Raw genomic sequence first — 18,149 nt, 5'->3', positions numbered from 1 at the left:
GATATCCACTCAACACACACTGGATGTGTAAGAAAAAGTGGAAGATTTGGAATCAGCAAAGAAATCGCTGCTATAAAAAAAAAAAAAAAAAAAAAAAAGGGACAATAACAAGTGTTGACAAGACTGTGGAGGAATTGGAGCTCTCCTCCATTGCTGGTGGGAGTGTGAGATGCCCCCCAAGAATTAGGTCTAAGCCCGTTGAGGATGTTAAAGTGGCCTGCTTGAGGAGGAGAGGGGGTTCAAGTGTAGGTGTTTGGGGGCATCTGGGTGGCTCAGTCAGTGAAGTGTCTGCTTTGGCTCAGGTCATTGGGTCTCAAGGTTCTGGGATTGAGCCTCACATTGGGCACCGGGCTCAACAGGGAGTCTGCTTCTCCCTCTGCCTCTGTCCCTCCCCTCCTTGTGTGTGCAGGCAGGCATGCTCTCTCTCTCTCAAATTAAAAAAAAAAAAAAAAAAGTGTAGGTTCTTTGATGGGTGAGGAGGTAGAGTGGCCTGACTTGGGGAAGGAGGTGGGTGTGTGTACAAAGGGCAGGGAGCTGGCGAGCTGGATCGTGGGGCCTCTGGGGGATGGGTTACAGGGGTCCCGGGAGAAATGGCATAAATACCACTCAGTTTAGGCAGGCTTTGGGAGCTCCCAGCCAAGCATGGTATTGGGGCCTGGGGCCACCAGTGTCTGCCTGGCTGAGGCTGGGAGTAGCTGCAGCGGTAACCAGTGTGTCTTCCTCTCTGGATGGCCTGAGCCGCCTGGGTTTGTGACTGGCCCCAGGGAGGGGGGCAGCCTCCTGGTAACTGACTAATAAGAGTAGAGGTTCTGCCAACCCTGGCAGTGAGAGGAGGGGACTCCAACTAGATTTCGTTTGATTTATCAGAGTAAAGAAAAGCACATTTCTTGTGCCCTGAGTACTGTGACGTAATTCCCATGCAGAATTACAAATTGGGATAATTGTGAGGTATAAAGGGGATGGCCAGAAAGAAAGAGGACAGATTCCCTATTTACTTAGCAGGTAGAGTGGGCATGTCGTAGTGTTGGATTAGAAGTGGAGGGCTGGAAATTGGTGCAAAAACAAAAAACAAAACAAAACCCCCAAACAAAACAAACCCGCGAACATTTCCAGGTTTCTGAGAACTGGGTCCCTCAGGGTTCATTCCCCATCCTTTTCCTCTAGATGGCCCATGCTGCCCGAGACAAAGACTACCAAAGGTACCGCCCCAGTGCCCCCCGCCCCCTGTGGCCTACCGTGGATCCACACGCATCGTGTCCTTGTCCCCCACTGTGTGGTAAGGTGTCTCCACTGCGTTGCCAGCAGGCAGACAACACACTGGGGCAGGATCCCTGGTAGGAAAGTTCCAGCCAGGTTCAGGGGCCCTTGAACTGAGTTTGGGCATCTTTGGACCCGAGTCTCGGATGTGGGCTCAGACGCAGGCCGACCTGGGCTTGGCACTGGCCTGGAACGGGAGCCTCCCCTTGCAGAGAGCTCCCCAACCTGTCCCATCCCTCCTGGCCTCCTCAGTGGGCGCCCAAACCCTTTGGTGGTGCTCTGTGTCTGTGCCTGTGGAGGGTTAGGCAGAGGGTCCTTTCACCGGCATCTGGGCTTGACCTGGGAGGGAGGAGGACGGGTGGAGGTGCCAGGTGCCGGGGAGCGGGCCAGGACATGGCTGCAGCTGAGAAGGATCAGGCCGGGAATGGAGTCTGCTTCTGAGAGTTCATTATCCTGCCTCTTCCGGCCCCAGCCCTGGACAGGAGGCCTTGGCCCTCACCTCCTTCACTGGGCCCTCTTCCTATGCAGTGGAGAGCTGGTCTATGGGGCCTAGGCCGGCAGCTCAGCCCTGGGCTGGAGGCTTCCCCCCAGCCCAGCCTGCACGATCTCTAATAGTTGTTGGGAGGGCTTTACAAGTGTGGAAACTGAGGTGGTTGGCACGGGGCTGGAGCCCAGGTCAGCCTGCTCCCCAGCTGAAGCTGCTTAACCAGCCGCCACAGCTGGGTCCTCATCTGCCCTCTCTCAGCCCTTGACTCTGGGCATTAAGGCCTGGCACCGAAGGTCCCTGGTTTCTTCTTACAGCTTGGGGCCAGCCTTCTCAGCTTTCTTTGTGCATTTCTTGTCCTACCTTTTAAAAGTCTCCAGAGCTTTGAACTGGGCCCACTTCTCTTTCGTTGGGACCCTGTCACTGGGAAAGCTTTAACCTCCCGCACGTGGAGCTGACTCCCAGAGAGCCCCCCCCAACCTGCCCCCCCCCTCCCGACCTCCTGGACGCCTGCCCCTGGAGGTTCCACGTCTCTGAGATGGCCCCATCACTGGCCTGGCCCATGGGGGTGTGTGAGTTACAGGACTGGGTGTGTGGGTCAGAGGGAGAACTGAAAGGAGGAAGGTTTCCACGCACAACACTCCTTTCACATCAGTGTGGCCTTTCTCTTCTGCAGGGCCCTGACTCTAAGAACTAGTATGGCAGCAAGCTCTGTGTGGGGCCAGGAAAAAACCTGTGTGTGTGTGAGAGAGAGAGAGAAAGAGAGAGAGAGAGAGGAGAGAGGTTTCTGGGAGCAGAAAACCCTGGTGCTGTTGGGAGTGGGCCGAGGAGGCTGTCTTGGGCCAACTGCTCAAAAAACTATTTGGAAGTCATCAGTACTTTCTGTGATGGTTTCTCTCTTAACAACCCAGCCGAGCTCCTTTAAAAGGAACCCCTTTAGAAAGAGACCTTTAAAGGGGGTTAGTGTCCATAATGGGTCTTAAAGGCCCTAAAGGGATAGGAGTGCTCCTTGGGAGCTGGTTTTAGTGGCTTTTGGTGGGGGCAACAGTGGAGTTTCCCCCACTATCTTTGGGCTGTCTTGGCCCCTACAGTGGTGTCTTCACAGGACCCATCTCTGACCAAGGTGGAGCTTTGGCCCTAGATGTGCCCCGGTGTTCTTCCCCAGTCTGCCTCCCTCCCTCAGGACCTCAGATTCTTCCTGGACCTGGTTTTTTGCCACAGAGCCCTGCCATACCCCTTGGTTAAGCTCTCATGCAAATCGGGTTCCTTTCACTTAAGGACTTCCAGAAAGGGCTTACCTTGTACCCACACCACATGAGACCCCAGGCTGTCTGTACTCCATGGCCTCTTTCTCCCAGAAGCCTTCCTGGCTCCCCCCACCAAGAATTCCCTCTTCACTGTCCTCTCAAAACCACGCCTCTAGTTGTGTCCTTGGGCCTCATCCCACACCACCTTTTATTCTCATGAGACTGAGACTTCTTTACCCCTGTGACTTTAATGCCCAACACCGAGCAAGACAAAGTGGATGTTAAGCAAAAGTCCGTTGTGTGTGTAAATGAATGAGGGACCTCAGGATTGTTCTGGAAGCCTTAGCTGGGTTGTCCTGGACATTGAATGGGGATTAGCAGACGCTAAGTTCTACCCTCATGAGTGTCCTGGGACTCCCGATCAGAGGCCTCTGGGGGTGCCTGGGCGGCTCAGCCAGTTAAGTGTCTGTGTTTGGCTCAGGTTATGATCCCAGGGTCCTGAAATTGAGACCCACATCGGGCTCCCTGCTCAGCAGGGAGGCTCTTCTCTTTCTCCCTCTGCCTGCTGCTCCCCCTGCTCATGCGCGCTCTCTCTCTCTCTCTCTCTCTCTCTCTCTCTCGCTGTCAAATAAAATCTTTAAAGAAACAAAGAAAAAAAGAAACATGACCTCTGGGGGCGCCTGGGTGGCTCAGTGGGTTTAGATTTAAGTCTCTGCCTTCAACTCAGGTCATGATCTCAGGGTCCTGAGATCGAGGCCCGCATCGGGCTCTCTCTGCTCAGCGGGGAGCCTGCTTCCTCCTCTCTCTCTGCCTGCCTCTCTGCCAACTTGTGATCTCTGTCTGTCAAATAAATAAATAAATAAATAAATCTTAAAAAAGAAAGAAAGAAAGATGACCTCTGGATGAGCTTTAGGACTGAACCCTTGGCTAACAACTGTCATCCAGAATTACCCTGGGCCAGCTGGGTCCCTGTTCCTCTTTCCTTTTTAGGCTTCAACTCTGACCAATCTAGGACTCAGCCTACTGTGGTTTGGAACCTGTTCCTCAGCTTTCATGGGACCCAACCTGTGAAATGATAGAAAATATTGGTCTCTGTCCCTGGTTCCTGGCAGAGTTCCTAAAACTCTTCCTAGGTGATAGGAACCTCCTAGGTGATAAGACTTTCTTTTGCTGTAACAAGGCAACTCTTGGTGGTCTCCTGGATAGCTTCAGGATGGGTGCTGGGCACTAGAAAGACCAAGCCATGGTTAGAAGCTTGGAACTTTCAGCCCTACCCCTATCCTCTGGAAAGCGGACAGGGTCTGGATATTGGGTTAATAATGTGTCGTGTCTACATGATGAAGCCTTCCAAAACCCCCACTCCCCAAAATATGGGGTTTGAAGAACTTCTGGGTTGCTGGAGGTACTGAGAGGGTGGTGTGCCTGGTGAGGGCTTCATGCACCTTCCCCATGCCTTACTCAATACACATCTTCCGTCTGGATGTACATCTGTATCCTTTATCCTTTAATGGTAAACCAGTACACCTAAGTAAGTGTTACCCTGAGTTCTATGCGACATTCTAGCAAATTATGGAACCCAGGTAAGGGGTTGTGGAAATCCCAACTTATAGCCCACAGTCAGAAGTATAAGTAATAACCTGGGACTTGCCATTGGCATCTGAAATGTGGGTATGGGGACAGTGTTGTGGGACCTAGCCCTCAAAACCTGGGGGTCTGGAACCAGATAAATGATGTCAGAAGTGAGTCAAATGGCAGGACACCAGCTGGTGTCAGATGATTGTTCCACATGTGGTGTCAGAAAGGAAGTGCTGTGGGAGTGTGAGAGTGAAGAAGAAACATGGATTTGTCCTGTCCCACATCCTCGTGATGGGGTCCCCTCCCCAATCTCCTAGCTTCTCTCACCCCTTCCCATCTTATGCTGTCTACTCGCAGGAGCTGGGATTTCTCAGAGTCCTGCATGCCCAATTTTAAATGTTCATGGTGTATGTGAGCACATGTTTGTGTGTGCACATGTACACACACACACACACACACACTCAAGGAGAGCCCAAGAGAAACACTGCTGAGCCAGAGGGAGAAGTTTTATTAGATTCCAGCAAGACTATATGGTACATGTTTCATGCAGATTAAATATGTGTCTTCGCCGCCCCTGGGAGGGAGCACTTCCACGGCCAGCTCCTTCCTTGGCATGTCAAGGGGTGAGTGTCAGGGGGAACTCTCAATATATTCTGCGTGGGGGACGGTTGGGATCATGACTGGGGGTGGAGGTGAGACAGTGGGCAGCTGGTGGCCCCTGGGACCTTGAGTCTTCAGAGGCTCGGGAACCACAGGACCTTGGTCTTTGGCTGGTGGTGGCATCAGAAGGTCTTGGTCTTTCAGAGGCACCGGAATTATAGGAACTTGACTCTTCACAGGCTCAGGGACCCCAGGACCTTGATTCTTTGGAGGCTCTGGGACCACGGGACCTTGATCCTTGACTGGTGCTGGGACCACAGGACCTTGATTCTTTGTCTGTCCTGCAAGCACAGGCTCGAGATCCTTCGGAAGCTCTGGGACTGCTCCGCCTTGATCCTTGACTGGCTCCGGCAACACTAGAGCTTGGTTCTTCACAGGCCCAGAGGGCATGGGACCTTCATTCTTTACAGGTGCTCTGACTGTAGCACTTTGACCCTTCAGCTGCTCTGAAACGGTAGGACCTTGATCCTTGACAGGTGCTGGGACGGTGGGACCTTGAGCCACAGACTCAGGGACCATGGAGCTTTGATCCTTGACAGATGCCAGTACCATGGGACTTTGCTCCTTAACTGTTCCTGGAACCATAGGACTTTGATTCTTTGGAGGCACGGGGACCAAGGAAGCTTGGTCCTTCACTGGCGCTGAGATCACAGAACCTTCATTCTTTAAAGGCTTGGGGGCCACATGATCTTGATCCTTAACTGGTATGGGGACCATGGGACCCACATCCTTCAGAGGTGCCAAGACCACAGGAGCTTGACCCTTCAGAGGCTCTGGGGCCGTGGGGCCTTGATCCTTCGGACGCTCTTGGATCACAGGACCTTGATCTTTCAGAGGCCCTGGGCCCGCAGGACTTTGATCCTTGTCTGGCTCTGTGGCTGTAGGACCTCGATTCTTACGTGAATCACTGGCGAGTTCGACCTGGCTCCTGCGGGGGTAGAGAGAGGTAGTTACTGTGAGGGCCCAAGCTCAGGCCAAGGAGTAGGCAGAGCACAGATTGCCTGATAAGTCTTGGCCTAGTGGAGCCTGGGGAGGGCAGCTCTTGCTGGAGAGCTGAGAGGAAAATCTGGTTTGCATGTTCTTAGAACAGAACATGGGGAGGAGTGAGGGGTAGGCTCAGGAATCAGTCATTCAATGTGCTTGCCAATTGATTATAACCTGCGCGTGGCACAGAGGGTGGTCCCCAGGTGACAAGGGCAGTACCAGAGCTGGACTCAGAGTCCTCCTGTGGGCTGGGTGTCGCAGCAGCCCATCTACCCCACTGTCCACCCAGGCTGCTCCTCCTGCCTCCGTGGTAGCTGGGCCCTCCTGCAAGCCTGTCTGCTCAGATGGCCCCATAGGCCAGCGCACTGTCTTCTCAGGGCCTTCCAAGGCTCTGTCCCCTCCCCAGATCCCTTGCTAAGGGTAACTGTGGAGAGGAACAATAAAGAGGTCAGGGGAATGTCCCTCTGAGCACTGTCCCTGCCAGGGGGAAAGTATTTTATCATGAACATTGTTTAGAATCGCTTTCATAAGGTGATAAAAAAAAAAAAAAGCAGACTGGCTTTCGATAGGTTTTATCAGTGCATTTAAATTCTCTATCTACATTGTGCCTCATTGTTGCCCACGCCATTGCCATTGCCCCCACCTTGGGCAGGTGACTGGCTGGGGCTCCCCATTGAGGCAGTGAGGAGGCCCTGCTCCCCTTGCTCTGTCCCTGCTTCTGGCTCCCTCCACCATCCCTGGGCCCTTGCCCTCACTTACTCCAAGGCTCTGCTACCGAGTCCAAGCCTCCCACCAGGATTCACTGCAGACCCCCACCTCATCCTTGGCCTGTCCACAGAGAATAGGTGACATCACTGACACCAAGGGCAAACCTTGCCACATTCAGAGCCCACCAGTCTAGCTGAGAATACACACTCATTCCTGCAGGCCAGGCTGAAATTCGCCACTCAGGAACGGCCACTCAGCCGGTGTCACCGACCCTCATACACCTCCAGCACAGTCCACTTTCCAGATTGCTTCTTCTCAGAGCCCATTTCAGCACCCCAGTCACCCCATGAAGCCACATGGATGTTATCACCCTCACTTTTCAGATGAAGAAACTGAGGTCCCGAGAGAGGAAGTGGGGTGGAAAGTGAGGGACCTGCATGGACTCTAGAGTCTGGGTCTTTCCACTCCCGGGGCCTGCGCTCTGTCCCCTTGCGTTGCTCACTGGCAGGACACGGACTCAGCGTCCCTGGCTGGCATGAAACGGGGAACAGCCCCACAACATGGGCAAAATGCACTTCCCTGCATGTTGGAGGCCGGGGCTCCCGTGCCATGCCCCACGTCTGTTCAATGGGCCTCTCGGCCACCTGGGGGCTAACCCCGAATTTGCTTGGATGAATAACTCTAGCTTGCTTTCGCTAGGAACCTGTTTCCTTAGTAAGTATCCTTCCTTATTCATGGGAAGGTTTAGAATGAAGATAGAAATGATAAAATCAAATCTATAATATTACCCTTTTTAGGGATTAAGTTAAGGAAAAGTCTGTGTAGATTTATTTTTGAAAATACTTGTGATGTTTAAAATAATTTGGCATATCAGAATGTCTAAGAGATGAGCTTTGTGATTCCAATATAAAATGCATATTGGGGGTACCTGGGTGGCTCAGTGGGTTAAGCCTCTGCCTTCGGCTCAGGTCATGATCTCAGAGTCTTGGGATCGAGCCCCGCATCGGGCTTTCTGCTCAGCAAGAAGCCTGCTTACCCCCTGTCTCTTCCTGCCTCTCTGCCTACTTGTGATCTCTCTCTCTGTCAAATAAATAAATAAAATCTTTTTAAAAATGTATAATGGAATAATTAATTCAAATTTGTGATTTTTAAGTTGAAAGGTATTAGACAATTTTATAAATTTTGAAAACAACAATGGAACTTTTATGATAACCTAATAATTATATTTTTAAGCTTACTTTATTGTAAATTACTAATAATTTAAGTTATTTAGCAGAACTGAATTACTTAGGTTTTAAAATCCTCCTTAAAGGAGATTGTTGAATTTTATTAGATTTTAAAGTGTTACTTTTATAAATTAAACATTCATTTTTAAAAACCAAAGCAGCTGGGGCGTCTGGGTGGCTCAGTGGATTAAAGCTTCTGCCTTCAGCTCAGGTCATGATCCCAGAGTCCTGGGATCGCCCCCGCCATCCCATCGGGCTCTCTGCTCAGCAGGGAACCTGCTTCCCTTCCTCTCTCTCTGCCTGCCTTTCTGCCTACTTGTGATCTCTGTCTTTCAAATAAATAAATAAAATCTTAAAAACAAAACAAAACACAAAAAACCAAAGCAGCTTTGGGGCACCTGACTGGCTCAGTTGGTGGAGTGTGTGACTCTTGATCTCAGGGTTGTGAGTTCGAGCCTCACACTGGGTGTAGAGATTACTTAAAATAAAATCTTAAAAACAAACCAAAAACACACACAAAAAAACAACCCAAAGCAGCCTCAGCTGGTTTTCCTATGAACAGACCCACCCTCAAAGGCAACATAAAACTCACATTGACCCTGACTGGCCATCACTTGGTTCCACGGTGCTCTGCCAGTCTCCCCATCTGTAAAAACGCCCCATCATGCCCAGTAAGGCTGGCAGAAGCCACATGCACAGTGCCTTCTGTGTGAGGGAGATGAAGCCGGGTGCTGAGTGGAGATGGGCTGCATTCAGCCCCACTCAGCCCACGGGCCAGCTGTCCTTGGGCATGGCCTAACCCGCACAACCACATCTGCGGCCCCCAGCCAGCTGCGGATTGTCTCCTTCCTGCCCGCGTACCTGCCCGTAAACTAGAATAACCCTTTGGGTTTATCTTGGCTTCTGTGCTGTGTATTGCCGGCCAGATCTCGGGCCATTACTCAACTACTATAGACCTCAGTTTCCCCCGCTGTGAAATGGGGAGAATAATACAAATGCAGGAACTGTTACAACAGAGGATCGGATGATCCTGTTGGACAGGGATATGAAATCACGATTCTTGACATTTACAGATTACAACACACGGTGACCTCCATTCCCATTAGATGCAGTGACAGCTTCCCAGATGCTCACATACTCCTTACTGCAGCCCACCCCAGACCCTCACGGCAGCCCCTGATGAAGGCAGGGAGAGGGGCGGCCAGCGCTGCACACTCACCCTAGGCTGCTACCCTCTGTCTAGCCCCTGCTGCTTTATCCACCCCCAGTACTTTATTGCTTTGCTCCTGCTGCCTGGATGGCCCCTTTCACCCACTTTGCTCTGCCTATCCTTGGCAGTTCCGCTTGCTCAGACCCCATCATCTCCTCACAAGGTCCTGGTGGCATCTTCCCAAATGAGCTTTTCCTCACTGTACCACTTTACAGTCTCTCCCACACTCACATGTGCCTCCATTAATGTAACTGCCCCGCTCCAGCCCGGTTTGACCATGAGCCCATCTTCCCCCCGGCCTGCAACCCCAGGGCCCAGCACAGTGCTGGCAACAAAGAAGATCAAATGGAAAGAGTTACAGATCATCGTTGCTGAGACCTGCTTCATCATCTATCCCATGGTCCCGGGCAGAACCCCAGGGTCCTCCCTTCTGTCTCCCTCTTCCTTAAAATCTTCACACTATCCATCAGGAACCACCCATTCCAGCTCCTAACACTTCTCTCTGGAATATTCCCACGTCTTTCCCTTCCTCCCTGCCACCTCCCAAGCTGTGCCATCATCTCCGTGGACCCCTGTCACAGCCTCTCACTGGTAGCCTCTTCTATCCAATCCATTCTTCAAACAGAAATCAGAATGACCTTTCCAAAAAGCACCCTCTTCCTTCCCTGCTTACAACTCTTCAAGGCTTTCTGCACTCAGAATAAAGAGTAAAGCCTGTTGCATGGTCCCACGTAGCTGACCAGCCTGCTCCCACCGCCTTCCCGGCTCTAGGTCCCCTCCAGCCTCTCAGGACTTTGCTCTCTTCCTCAGTATGTCCTGCTTCTTTCCATTTCTGGCTTTGCACATGCTGTTGTCTCCTGGAACATTCTCTTGCTCCCTCTTGCCTTGGTTAATGTGTACTCATCTTCCATCTCTCAGCCCAGTGGAGCACTTTCCCAGGGAAGACTTCCCTGACCCCACTGATGAAACCCGGTCACCTGCTGCACGCTCTCCTAGTCCCTGACCCTCCCCTACCCCTTAACACAGCTCATTACTTGCATTCTTCTGGATTAATGTTTTCCCTACAGGACTGAAGCATTCAGAGGGCAGGACCAAGCTGCCTTTGCCTATCACTGTATTGTCTGTACCTAAAACAAAGGGAAGGACCCAAGTAAGTACTTGTTGAGTGAATGAATAAATGAAATGAGACCTTTCTGTGCCAGGCTTTGTCCTATTTGCAAAATTTAATGTTCCAAGTTCACATGAGACATCCTAAGTCTTAGGAACTTAATTTTCTGCCCTTCTTCCTGTTACTATGGAGACAGGCAATGCCTCCTGGGTACACACACACTGGCCTTGGATGCAATTTTATCAGAGTCTGGAAGCAGGATTATTGAGCCCTGCCCAAGACTATCTGGAGAAAGGGCCTCCTTCCCTCCAGCTGGTTCCTACCCTTGCACACAATTCTAATTCCATCATCCACCCCTGTGGTTGTTTTCTTTCTTTTTCCCTTTAGACTATCTCCTGATGCACCATCAAAGCAGCCCAGAGCTGGGGCAGTGGTCCTGTAGGAGCGCCCTGTTCAGAAATCACGGACTTATGTCCGCGTCCATGAGTCCCCTTCCTCCACAGCTTGGAAAAGTCCTGGGGAAGAAAGAAACACTTATTGCCTGAGCAGGAACCATGTGCCAGGCTCAGGGCCAGGTGCTTTAACAAAGATCATTTCTTAGAATGTAAAGAGCAGGGGCGCCTGGGTGGCTCAGTGGGTTAAGGCCTCTGCTTTCAGCTTGGGTCATGATCTCAGGGTTCTGGGATCGAGCCCCGCATCGGGCTCACTGCTCAGCTGGGAGCCTGCTTCCTCCTCTCTCTCTGCCTGCCTCTATGCCTACTTGTGATCTCTGTCAAATAAATAAATAAATAAAATCTTTAAAAAAAAAAAAAAGTATGTAAAGAGCAGCCTGTTTGGGGAGAAAGGGCACGGCCTGGGCTAGGGGCCAGAAGAGCTGGGTTTGAATGCTGACCCAACACCTTTCTAGCCCGTGCGATGTCATGACGGGCATGCCAGTCTCTGTACCTCAGTACCCATCATCTATACAATGGGGATTGCAGTGCTCACCATTTAGGGAGGATTAGTGTCTGTGAACACTCATGGCATGATCCTGGAATACGGGTGATGGTTCGCAGATGTTAGTTCCAAAAAGGGACTGTGATCTACTCCAGTTGTGTTACTCTGCAGATAGGAGACTGACCCAGAGTGGGCAGGTGATTCTCCAATAATCACACAGCCAATGGCTAGCAGGTCCAGGACGAAAACACGGGCCTCTCAACCAATGTCTTAGTGGGAGGGAGGCGATGGAGCAAACTCACTTGAAGCAAAGATATGCAGGAGGGGCTGAGTCAGGACCCAGGCCGACTGCCCCTCAGGGGCTCTGGCAGAAGGTTAGGGAGACGGTGGACTGGCTTTAACTCTCCTCCTGTCTGTTCCCATAAGCTTGGCACTGTGCTAGGGGCACAGGAGTAAATGACCCTGGGGCCTGTAAGGAGACCCCGTGCAGAGCTGGGGACGGACCCGTAAACACACTGTGCCCACTGTAAAGCCAGCATCCCAGCAGCCCCGGCCCGAAGCCTTCATCAGCCTGTGTCTCTTAACCAGAGAGGCGCAAAGGTCCCTTTGCTAGGGAAGTCCTCCCTCCCTGCTCTATGAAAGCACAACCCCTCCTGAGCCAAATCAAAGGTGACCAGGGCTTGAAGGACAGACCCGAGTCATCAAACCCGGTTTCTGTGGGCTCCAGTCCTTCCCATTCCTGCCCCATCCCGGTCCCTCGGGTGTTGCCCTTTCAGAGGCAGCTGTGCTGCCTGCTCCTGGCCAGCCTTGCGGATATCTGGAAGGAGGAGCTGTTGTGTCCCCCTTCCTGGATTCCCTGGGCAGCAGACACCTGACCACAGCTCAGATGTTTGGTTTCCAGAGTCCTCACTGTCCCGACTGCTCTCCTCACAACGCATCTAGGTTGGCTCCCCACCCCTTGGCCAGTGTCACCCCCAGAGCTGACGGTGAGGTCTGCAGGCATCTCACAGCACCTCTGGAGTTGGCAGCTCTGTCCCTTGAGCTCTGGGCTTCTTCTCAGCCACGTCGGCGCTGCTGCCCATCACCACTCCCCAGCCGTCTGTAATCCCCTCTCCTCCTCAGCAAGTAGAGATTTAGTTCCAGACCCCCTTCATCCGTGAAACCCTCCACCTACAGCGGTCAGTCCTCCTTCTCCTGTGTTCCCACAGAGCTCTCCAGACGGGGGCGAGACCGCGGTCTGCCTCACCTATCCCTCCCTCCCTCTCTCCTCCCCTCCTTCCTTCCATGAAAATTTAGCAAGTGCCTACTATGTGCTGAGTCACTGAACAGAGCGGAGAAGCAGAGAGCTCTGGCATGGGGTGGGGACGCAGTAGGAGAGAGACGTTGTAAACATAACTCACACAAGATCCAACTCCAGCAGCCGCCGTTACCTGACGCACAGATCCTGTCCTCTTTTAAACTTTGTTTGCCCCTTTGTGTCCTTCCAAATGTAACCTTTCCTGATGAGGCACACTGTATTCTCACAGCAGCTGTGTGGGCCAGGCAGGTGGGAAGGGTGCTGGGGTCTCACCCAAACCCCCAATTTTCCAGCTGCAGGTGGAAATGAGGCTCAGAAAGGGGAAGCGAGTGGCCTAAGTTCACAGAGCGAGTTTGTGGCGATATCAAAACTTGAACCAGGGAGAACGGACTTCCGTTAAGCTCTTTGCTCTCTACCACCATATCCCTGGGGGATGGGACCTCAACTAGAGAGATTCCAAATTCCTCCGCAGAGGTCTGGACCGGGTCCGCCTTGAGATGACCCTGACTTGTTCTGCCTGGTACAGGAGGCTGGTGCCACTGACCTCTGCAGGTCCCCAGCTCTAAGATCCCAACTGCATCTCCTGAAAAACTTGCCCCTCTGGGGGTCAGGCCCCCAGCAACCAGGCCCCCTTCACTTCGGCCCTTCCTGCATTCGCTACACGACGACGCCCCTAGGCTTCCCACCTGGTATTCAGCAGACCCTGCAAAGAAGACAGTCCCAGACATCAGCAGCATCCTGGTCTGAGAGCACCCACTACGCCCATACCTGTAAGCCCTGTACAGCTGCTGCTTGGTCTGCCAGCCTACAGCCTCCCTCATCCAGAGTGCACCCAGATGTGGCACATCAGCACAGGGGAAATAGCTGGGACCACAGCTAGGAAAAATGCGGCCACCACAAGGCTTCATTCTGGTGGGAGCGGGGGGTTGTGGGGCAGAAGGTGGGTAGGGGTACTGACTGTGCGGATCAAACAGCAACAAACCTTCACCTGACTCATTTCCCACAGATGAGAAGAGTACATAGAGTCCTCGAAGGATTTGGAGCAGGGACAGGACAGGACGAAGAGGCCACTGTTTTAGGAGGAGGGACAACTTCTTTACAATGGAAATCCTAGAGGTGATCCCTCTTTGCAGGAAAAAGAGTGGGTTTCTACTGACCCAAATTTGGATTCAAATCCTGGCCCACTTCTTACAAGTTGTGTGACTTTGCCATTTAATCACTAAGTCTTGATTTCCTTATCTGTAAAGACCTCTAAACTCTCCAGCCTTATGTGAGGGTTTAGTGAGGATGAGGGCGCCAAGGTCAGATAAATGCTCTCTCCCTTCCCCAGGGCCGGGCCAGCTCTGCATTTTACCAGCATGCAACCACAGACCAGGGCAGATTCCTGGCTCCAGCCACCACTCCAGGCTCCCTGCAGCAGACGTGTTCTTGTGAAGCACCGAGAGAGGGGCACACTAGGTTTTCTGCCCTGTGTTGTCGCTGTTTTCCCTTTTGCTGTTAAAATAGCTTTTCTAGATAGAACCTGCTAAGAAAAACTAAATAGACTCCCCGTTGTATAATAAGAATTTCCAAAACGTAGTCTTTGGTTGTTTTAACGCCAAGAAGGCAAAGGCAAAGGCAGCGTGGACTGTCTCAATGGCCTGCCAAAGAGCTGATAATCCAGCTAATGACCCTTTTAAGAAAAAAAAAAATGTGAAGTGCTGAACTAAGGCAACCAGACAGTAGAGGCTCAGTTCTGGTCTAGCTCTGTGCTCCTGGGAACTTGCAAATCAATTTTGGTCCTTTCTTCCTACCCCACCTAAAGCGAAGGGTGGGATCTTGAGCAATTAATCAAAATTAGTTTCATGTGTCCAGACGGGCTCGGTTAAAACAAAAGTGTAATTGCGGAAATGGAATCTGAACCTGGTGATTACAGGGTGTGCATGGAGAGAGAGGAGGGGCCGGAGAAGGGCTGCGGGAGGGAGGGCAGCAAGACCCAGCACTGGGTGGGCTCCGTCTCAGGCTGTGTGACAGAGGGAGTGGATTTAACCACATGTGGTTCCAGCCACCACTCTGTGGCAACCTGGGGTGGGTCAGCAGGGAGGTCAGCAAAACCATCCACAGAATAAACTGTTGACAAGGGCGTTTCACTTTGCAGTTGATGTTGGGTTTTCCCACGGACCCTCATTGGGCCCTTGTAACAGAGAGCCCTGTGGATCAGAAGTGGTATCTCTGGCCATTAGAGTCCTTAGCAGCTGCTGTCCTAAACTCTAGAATCAAAAGATTCAAATAATACTACTTCCCTATGTCCCTTGCTGACCTAACTCCTACTTTCTGGATTTGGGAACCAAACAGATTGGGAGAGTGATAGATACTTGTATTACTGTTATCTCTTTAGGGGTCAGAAAGATTAAGAGACTCAGCCAAGGTCACACAGCTAGTGAAGAGTAGAGCTTGGATTTAAAACCAGGCCTGTTGGCTCTAATTCCCCTGCCTTCTACCCAAGAGATATCCCCTGGGGGATGTCTCTCTGCCATCATGAAGTTAGGTGATCTGCACTGGGCAAGGGGTGGGATTAGCCAACCTCATAAGATTACCCTATAACGAAGAGTCTATGATTTTTTGAAGTCAGGCCCCCTTTGAAAAAAGTGGCTACGCAAAGAACAGGGGCAGGCTGGCCATTGTAGAACCAGCCGTTGGCTGTTCTGTGATCTGTGCCGTGCCCTCTCTTGAAACCACCCCTTTCCCATGCGCAGAGACAGTTACTAGTTAGTAGGCAGAATAAAGCTTTGCCGTGGCGCCGTGGTGAACATGGAGGCAGATGGCGAATATCGTCACTCATTCGCTCACTCTTTATTCATTCAACAGACGATTAAGCAGACATTCTCCCAGGTAGACATTGGACCAGCCACTAGGGCTATAAAGGTGAACAGAGGATCCGGTCCTGGTCCCTGGGGGAGCACAGTCTAGCGGGGGGACACGCACACGAGCAGGTGGCACAGTCTATGTGATGAGTTTTGTGATGAAGACACACACAGGGAACATCTTACCCAGCCTGGGAGGTGCGGGAAGGGCTTCCCGGAGTGGTCGCCTGAGCAGAGTCTCGAAGGATGAGTTAGCCAGGTGGAGAAGCAGGAGGAGGGCATTCGGAGCAGGTGGGGCGGCGTGGGGAAAGGCATGGAGGTGAGAAGCAGCATGGTGTGCTGGGGGAACAAGAAGCTTCTGTGGGCCACAAGGAGCCCACGGATGGTTGAAGGCAGGGGGTGACATGGTCAGATTTGCATGTTCTAAAGATCCCTCTGGCAGCTTAAACCAGTAGCAGTGGCAGGAATTTATTTACCGTGGCATCTGAGGCTCCCTCGGCCCCGGATAAGATGTCTGGGTTGGGATAGTTACACATAATGTCAGGTTAATGAGTGATTGGGGACCATTTATATGAGGACAAGGGACAGAGAGTTGAGCTCAGTTCTACTGTTTGAAGTAAAAAGTGCAAAATGGTGGTCTCTGATCCAGTGCCTCAGGAAATGGACGCCAGCTTTTTCTTGGTATCTCCAGTCCCAAATAGATTCCTTATGAATGAAGAATCTGTTGGATCCTTCTGGGTTCAATAACCACGCATTTTAGCTACCCAGTCAGTTAATCTAGTACCCAAAGGAGAAAGCCTGTATATTTGGCTGAGACCGTTGAGTCAGGATGTTCGAGCCAGTTGTGTGTGGAGACCTGATCAAATTCTTAGTTCCCCCCCATTTGTATTTGGAGCCCATGATTTAAAGAAGATCCTGGGTAAACCTACTGGTGGGCCTGCTGTTGGCTGACCAGACTGTGGCCCGGTGAGTTGTGGGTGTAGTTTTAGTTAAGAGCTTGTCTGAAGCCTGACTCACCTCAGGCCAACCCCGGCCTTCCTCACATGAGGGAGGGAAGCATTACGGGCTGCCTAGCAGAAGACCCAGGCTCCAGGCAGGTTCCCTCCCGTCAGAGCTTCCCTTCTCTGTCTGTTCCCTGGGGCACCCACCCACTCCACGTGGGAGGGCTCAATGGAATGGCACAGAAGAAATGCTTTGTGGGCAGTCAATAAATGTAAACTGTTAAAATGTTATTGCTTAGGTTTGTGGACTCAAGGTGACTCAATAGCTAGAATTCTTTAAAAGCCTTCTTCTCAGAGTGTTTGCCTCAGTCAGACTCAGGTTGTCTGAGGTGACCTAAAGTGAACTATGAGAAAGATTGTAAACATGGGCATTTCAAGCAGTGTGAAGGAAAGGAGGGAGGCCTGCAATGACCTGTATTTAGTGGCCATTGTGGGTGACCTATAGCCAGCATGTCATTTCACCCTCGGTCTTCTCCTCTGAGGTGAGGGTCAGTGTCTCCATCTTCAGAGGAGGACAGCAAGGCTGACAGCACTTAGGAATGACACAGGTTTGCACAGCTGGCAGCAGTGCCGTCCAGGAACATTGTAAACACCTTGTAGGCTGCCAGTGCTAACCGGTTCTCATGATAATGCATGTGACGGTGCTGGCTCTGTTATTACAGATAGTCTGGGATGGTCTAGTGTTCTGAGCATCTGGGCAGCAGAGGGTGGTGCGATGGAGGAGGTTTGGGAATGTGCCTGCTTCTGTAAGAGGGGAGGCTAAGAAAGGTTTCATTCCAGTCCTTCGAGACAGTTGCCTCTCCTCTCTCAGTGGGCTCAGGTGAGCCTGGGGTAGGGTCCCCGCCTTAACTGTAGATGGTTCACAGGCTACATGCTGACAGAAACTTCTATACCTGTGGTCTTGAAAATGTAAGCTGCTTTAAGACATTTTCGCAGTAAAAGGATCTTGAAACCACAATGACACAGTAAGGGGGGTTTTTAGCCTTTGTGAAGTGGGACTTAACACTCCCCAAATCTAGGAGAAAAAGGTTATAAATTTTTTAAACCCTAGCAGAAAACAAAAACAAAAACAAACCAAACCAGGGAATGAATTCATAAGAACATGCAAACTGTAAGGAAGAATGATAATATGCTTATAACTAATTTAACCATAATGACCTATTTTAAAACTTGAGGGCTGGTTTTAATTTTGTTAGCTGTTTGGGGAGGCGACACTGGTAATGAGTTATAGATCTGCCTCCTGGGCTTGGGGCAGCATTGGTTAGCGTGGAGACACTGCGGCTCAGGGTGAGGCCTGAGGGCTGGTCACACAGATGAAGCTGGCAAGGCTCTCTCCCCACCTTCCTGCCTCCTCCCTTGCCGGGGCCTTGCCCCCGCTCGGAGTACATCTCACCTTCTCTTATCATCAGTGTTCTCATATATGAGTATTTCTGTGGGTCTTTTCCCTTCTCTGTCTCTGTTGCTACCTCTTTGTTTTTTTCCTGTCTTTTTACTTCTCTCCATCCGTGGTTTTGATCAAAACAACTTTTGGAGCACCTGGGTGGCTCAGTGGGTTAAGCCCCTGCCTTCAGCTCAGGTCATGATCTCAGGGTTCTGGGATCGAGCCCTGCATC

At 51.5% G+C, this 18,149-nt stretch overlaps 1 protein-coding gene across 1 annotated transcript in view; it reads right to left on the bottom strand.

Moving 5' to 3' along the window:
* Positions 1 to 5,051: 5,051 nt before the first annotated feature.
* The window catches only part of MAP6 (microtubule associated protein 6), a 71,036-nt gene continuing 57,938 nt past the window's right edge, over positions 5,052 to 18,149 (bottom strand). The window contains exon 4 of the mRNA XM_059188668.1: positions 5,052 to 6,151. Coding sequence (XP_059044651.1) covers positions 5,194 to 6,151 — 958 coding nt within the window. The 3' untranslated portion in view covers positions 5,052 to 5,193. The remainder of the gene's footprint in view (positions 6,152 to 18,149) is intronic.

This window comes from Mustela lutreola, chromosome 1 (assembly GCF_030435805.1).
Source record: "Mustela lutreola isolate mMusLut2 chromosome 1, mMusLut2.pri, whole genome shotgun sequence".
NCBI classification, from domain to species: Eukaryota; Metazoa; Chordata; class Mammalia; order Carnivora; family Mustelidae; genus Mustela; species Mustela lutreola.
The sequence above is the reverse complement of the archived record's forward strand: the minus strand, read 5'-3'. Positions and strand labels throughout refer to the sequence as shown.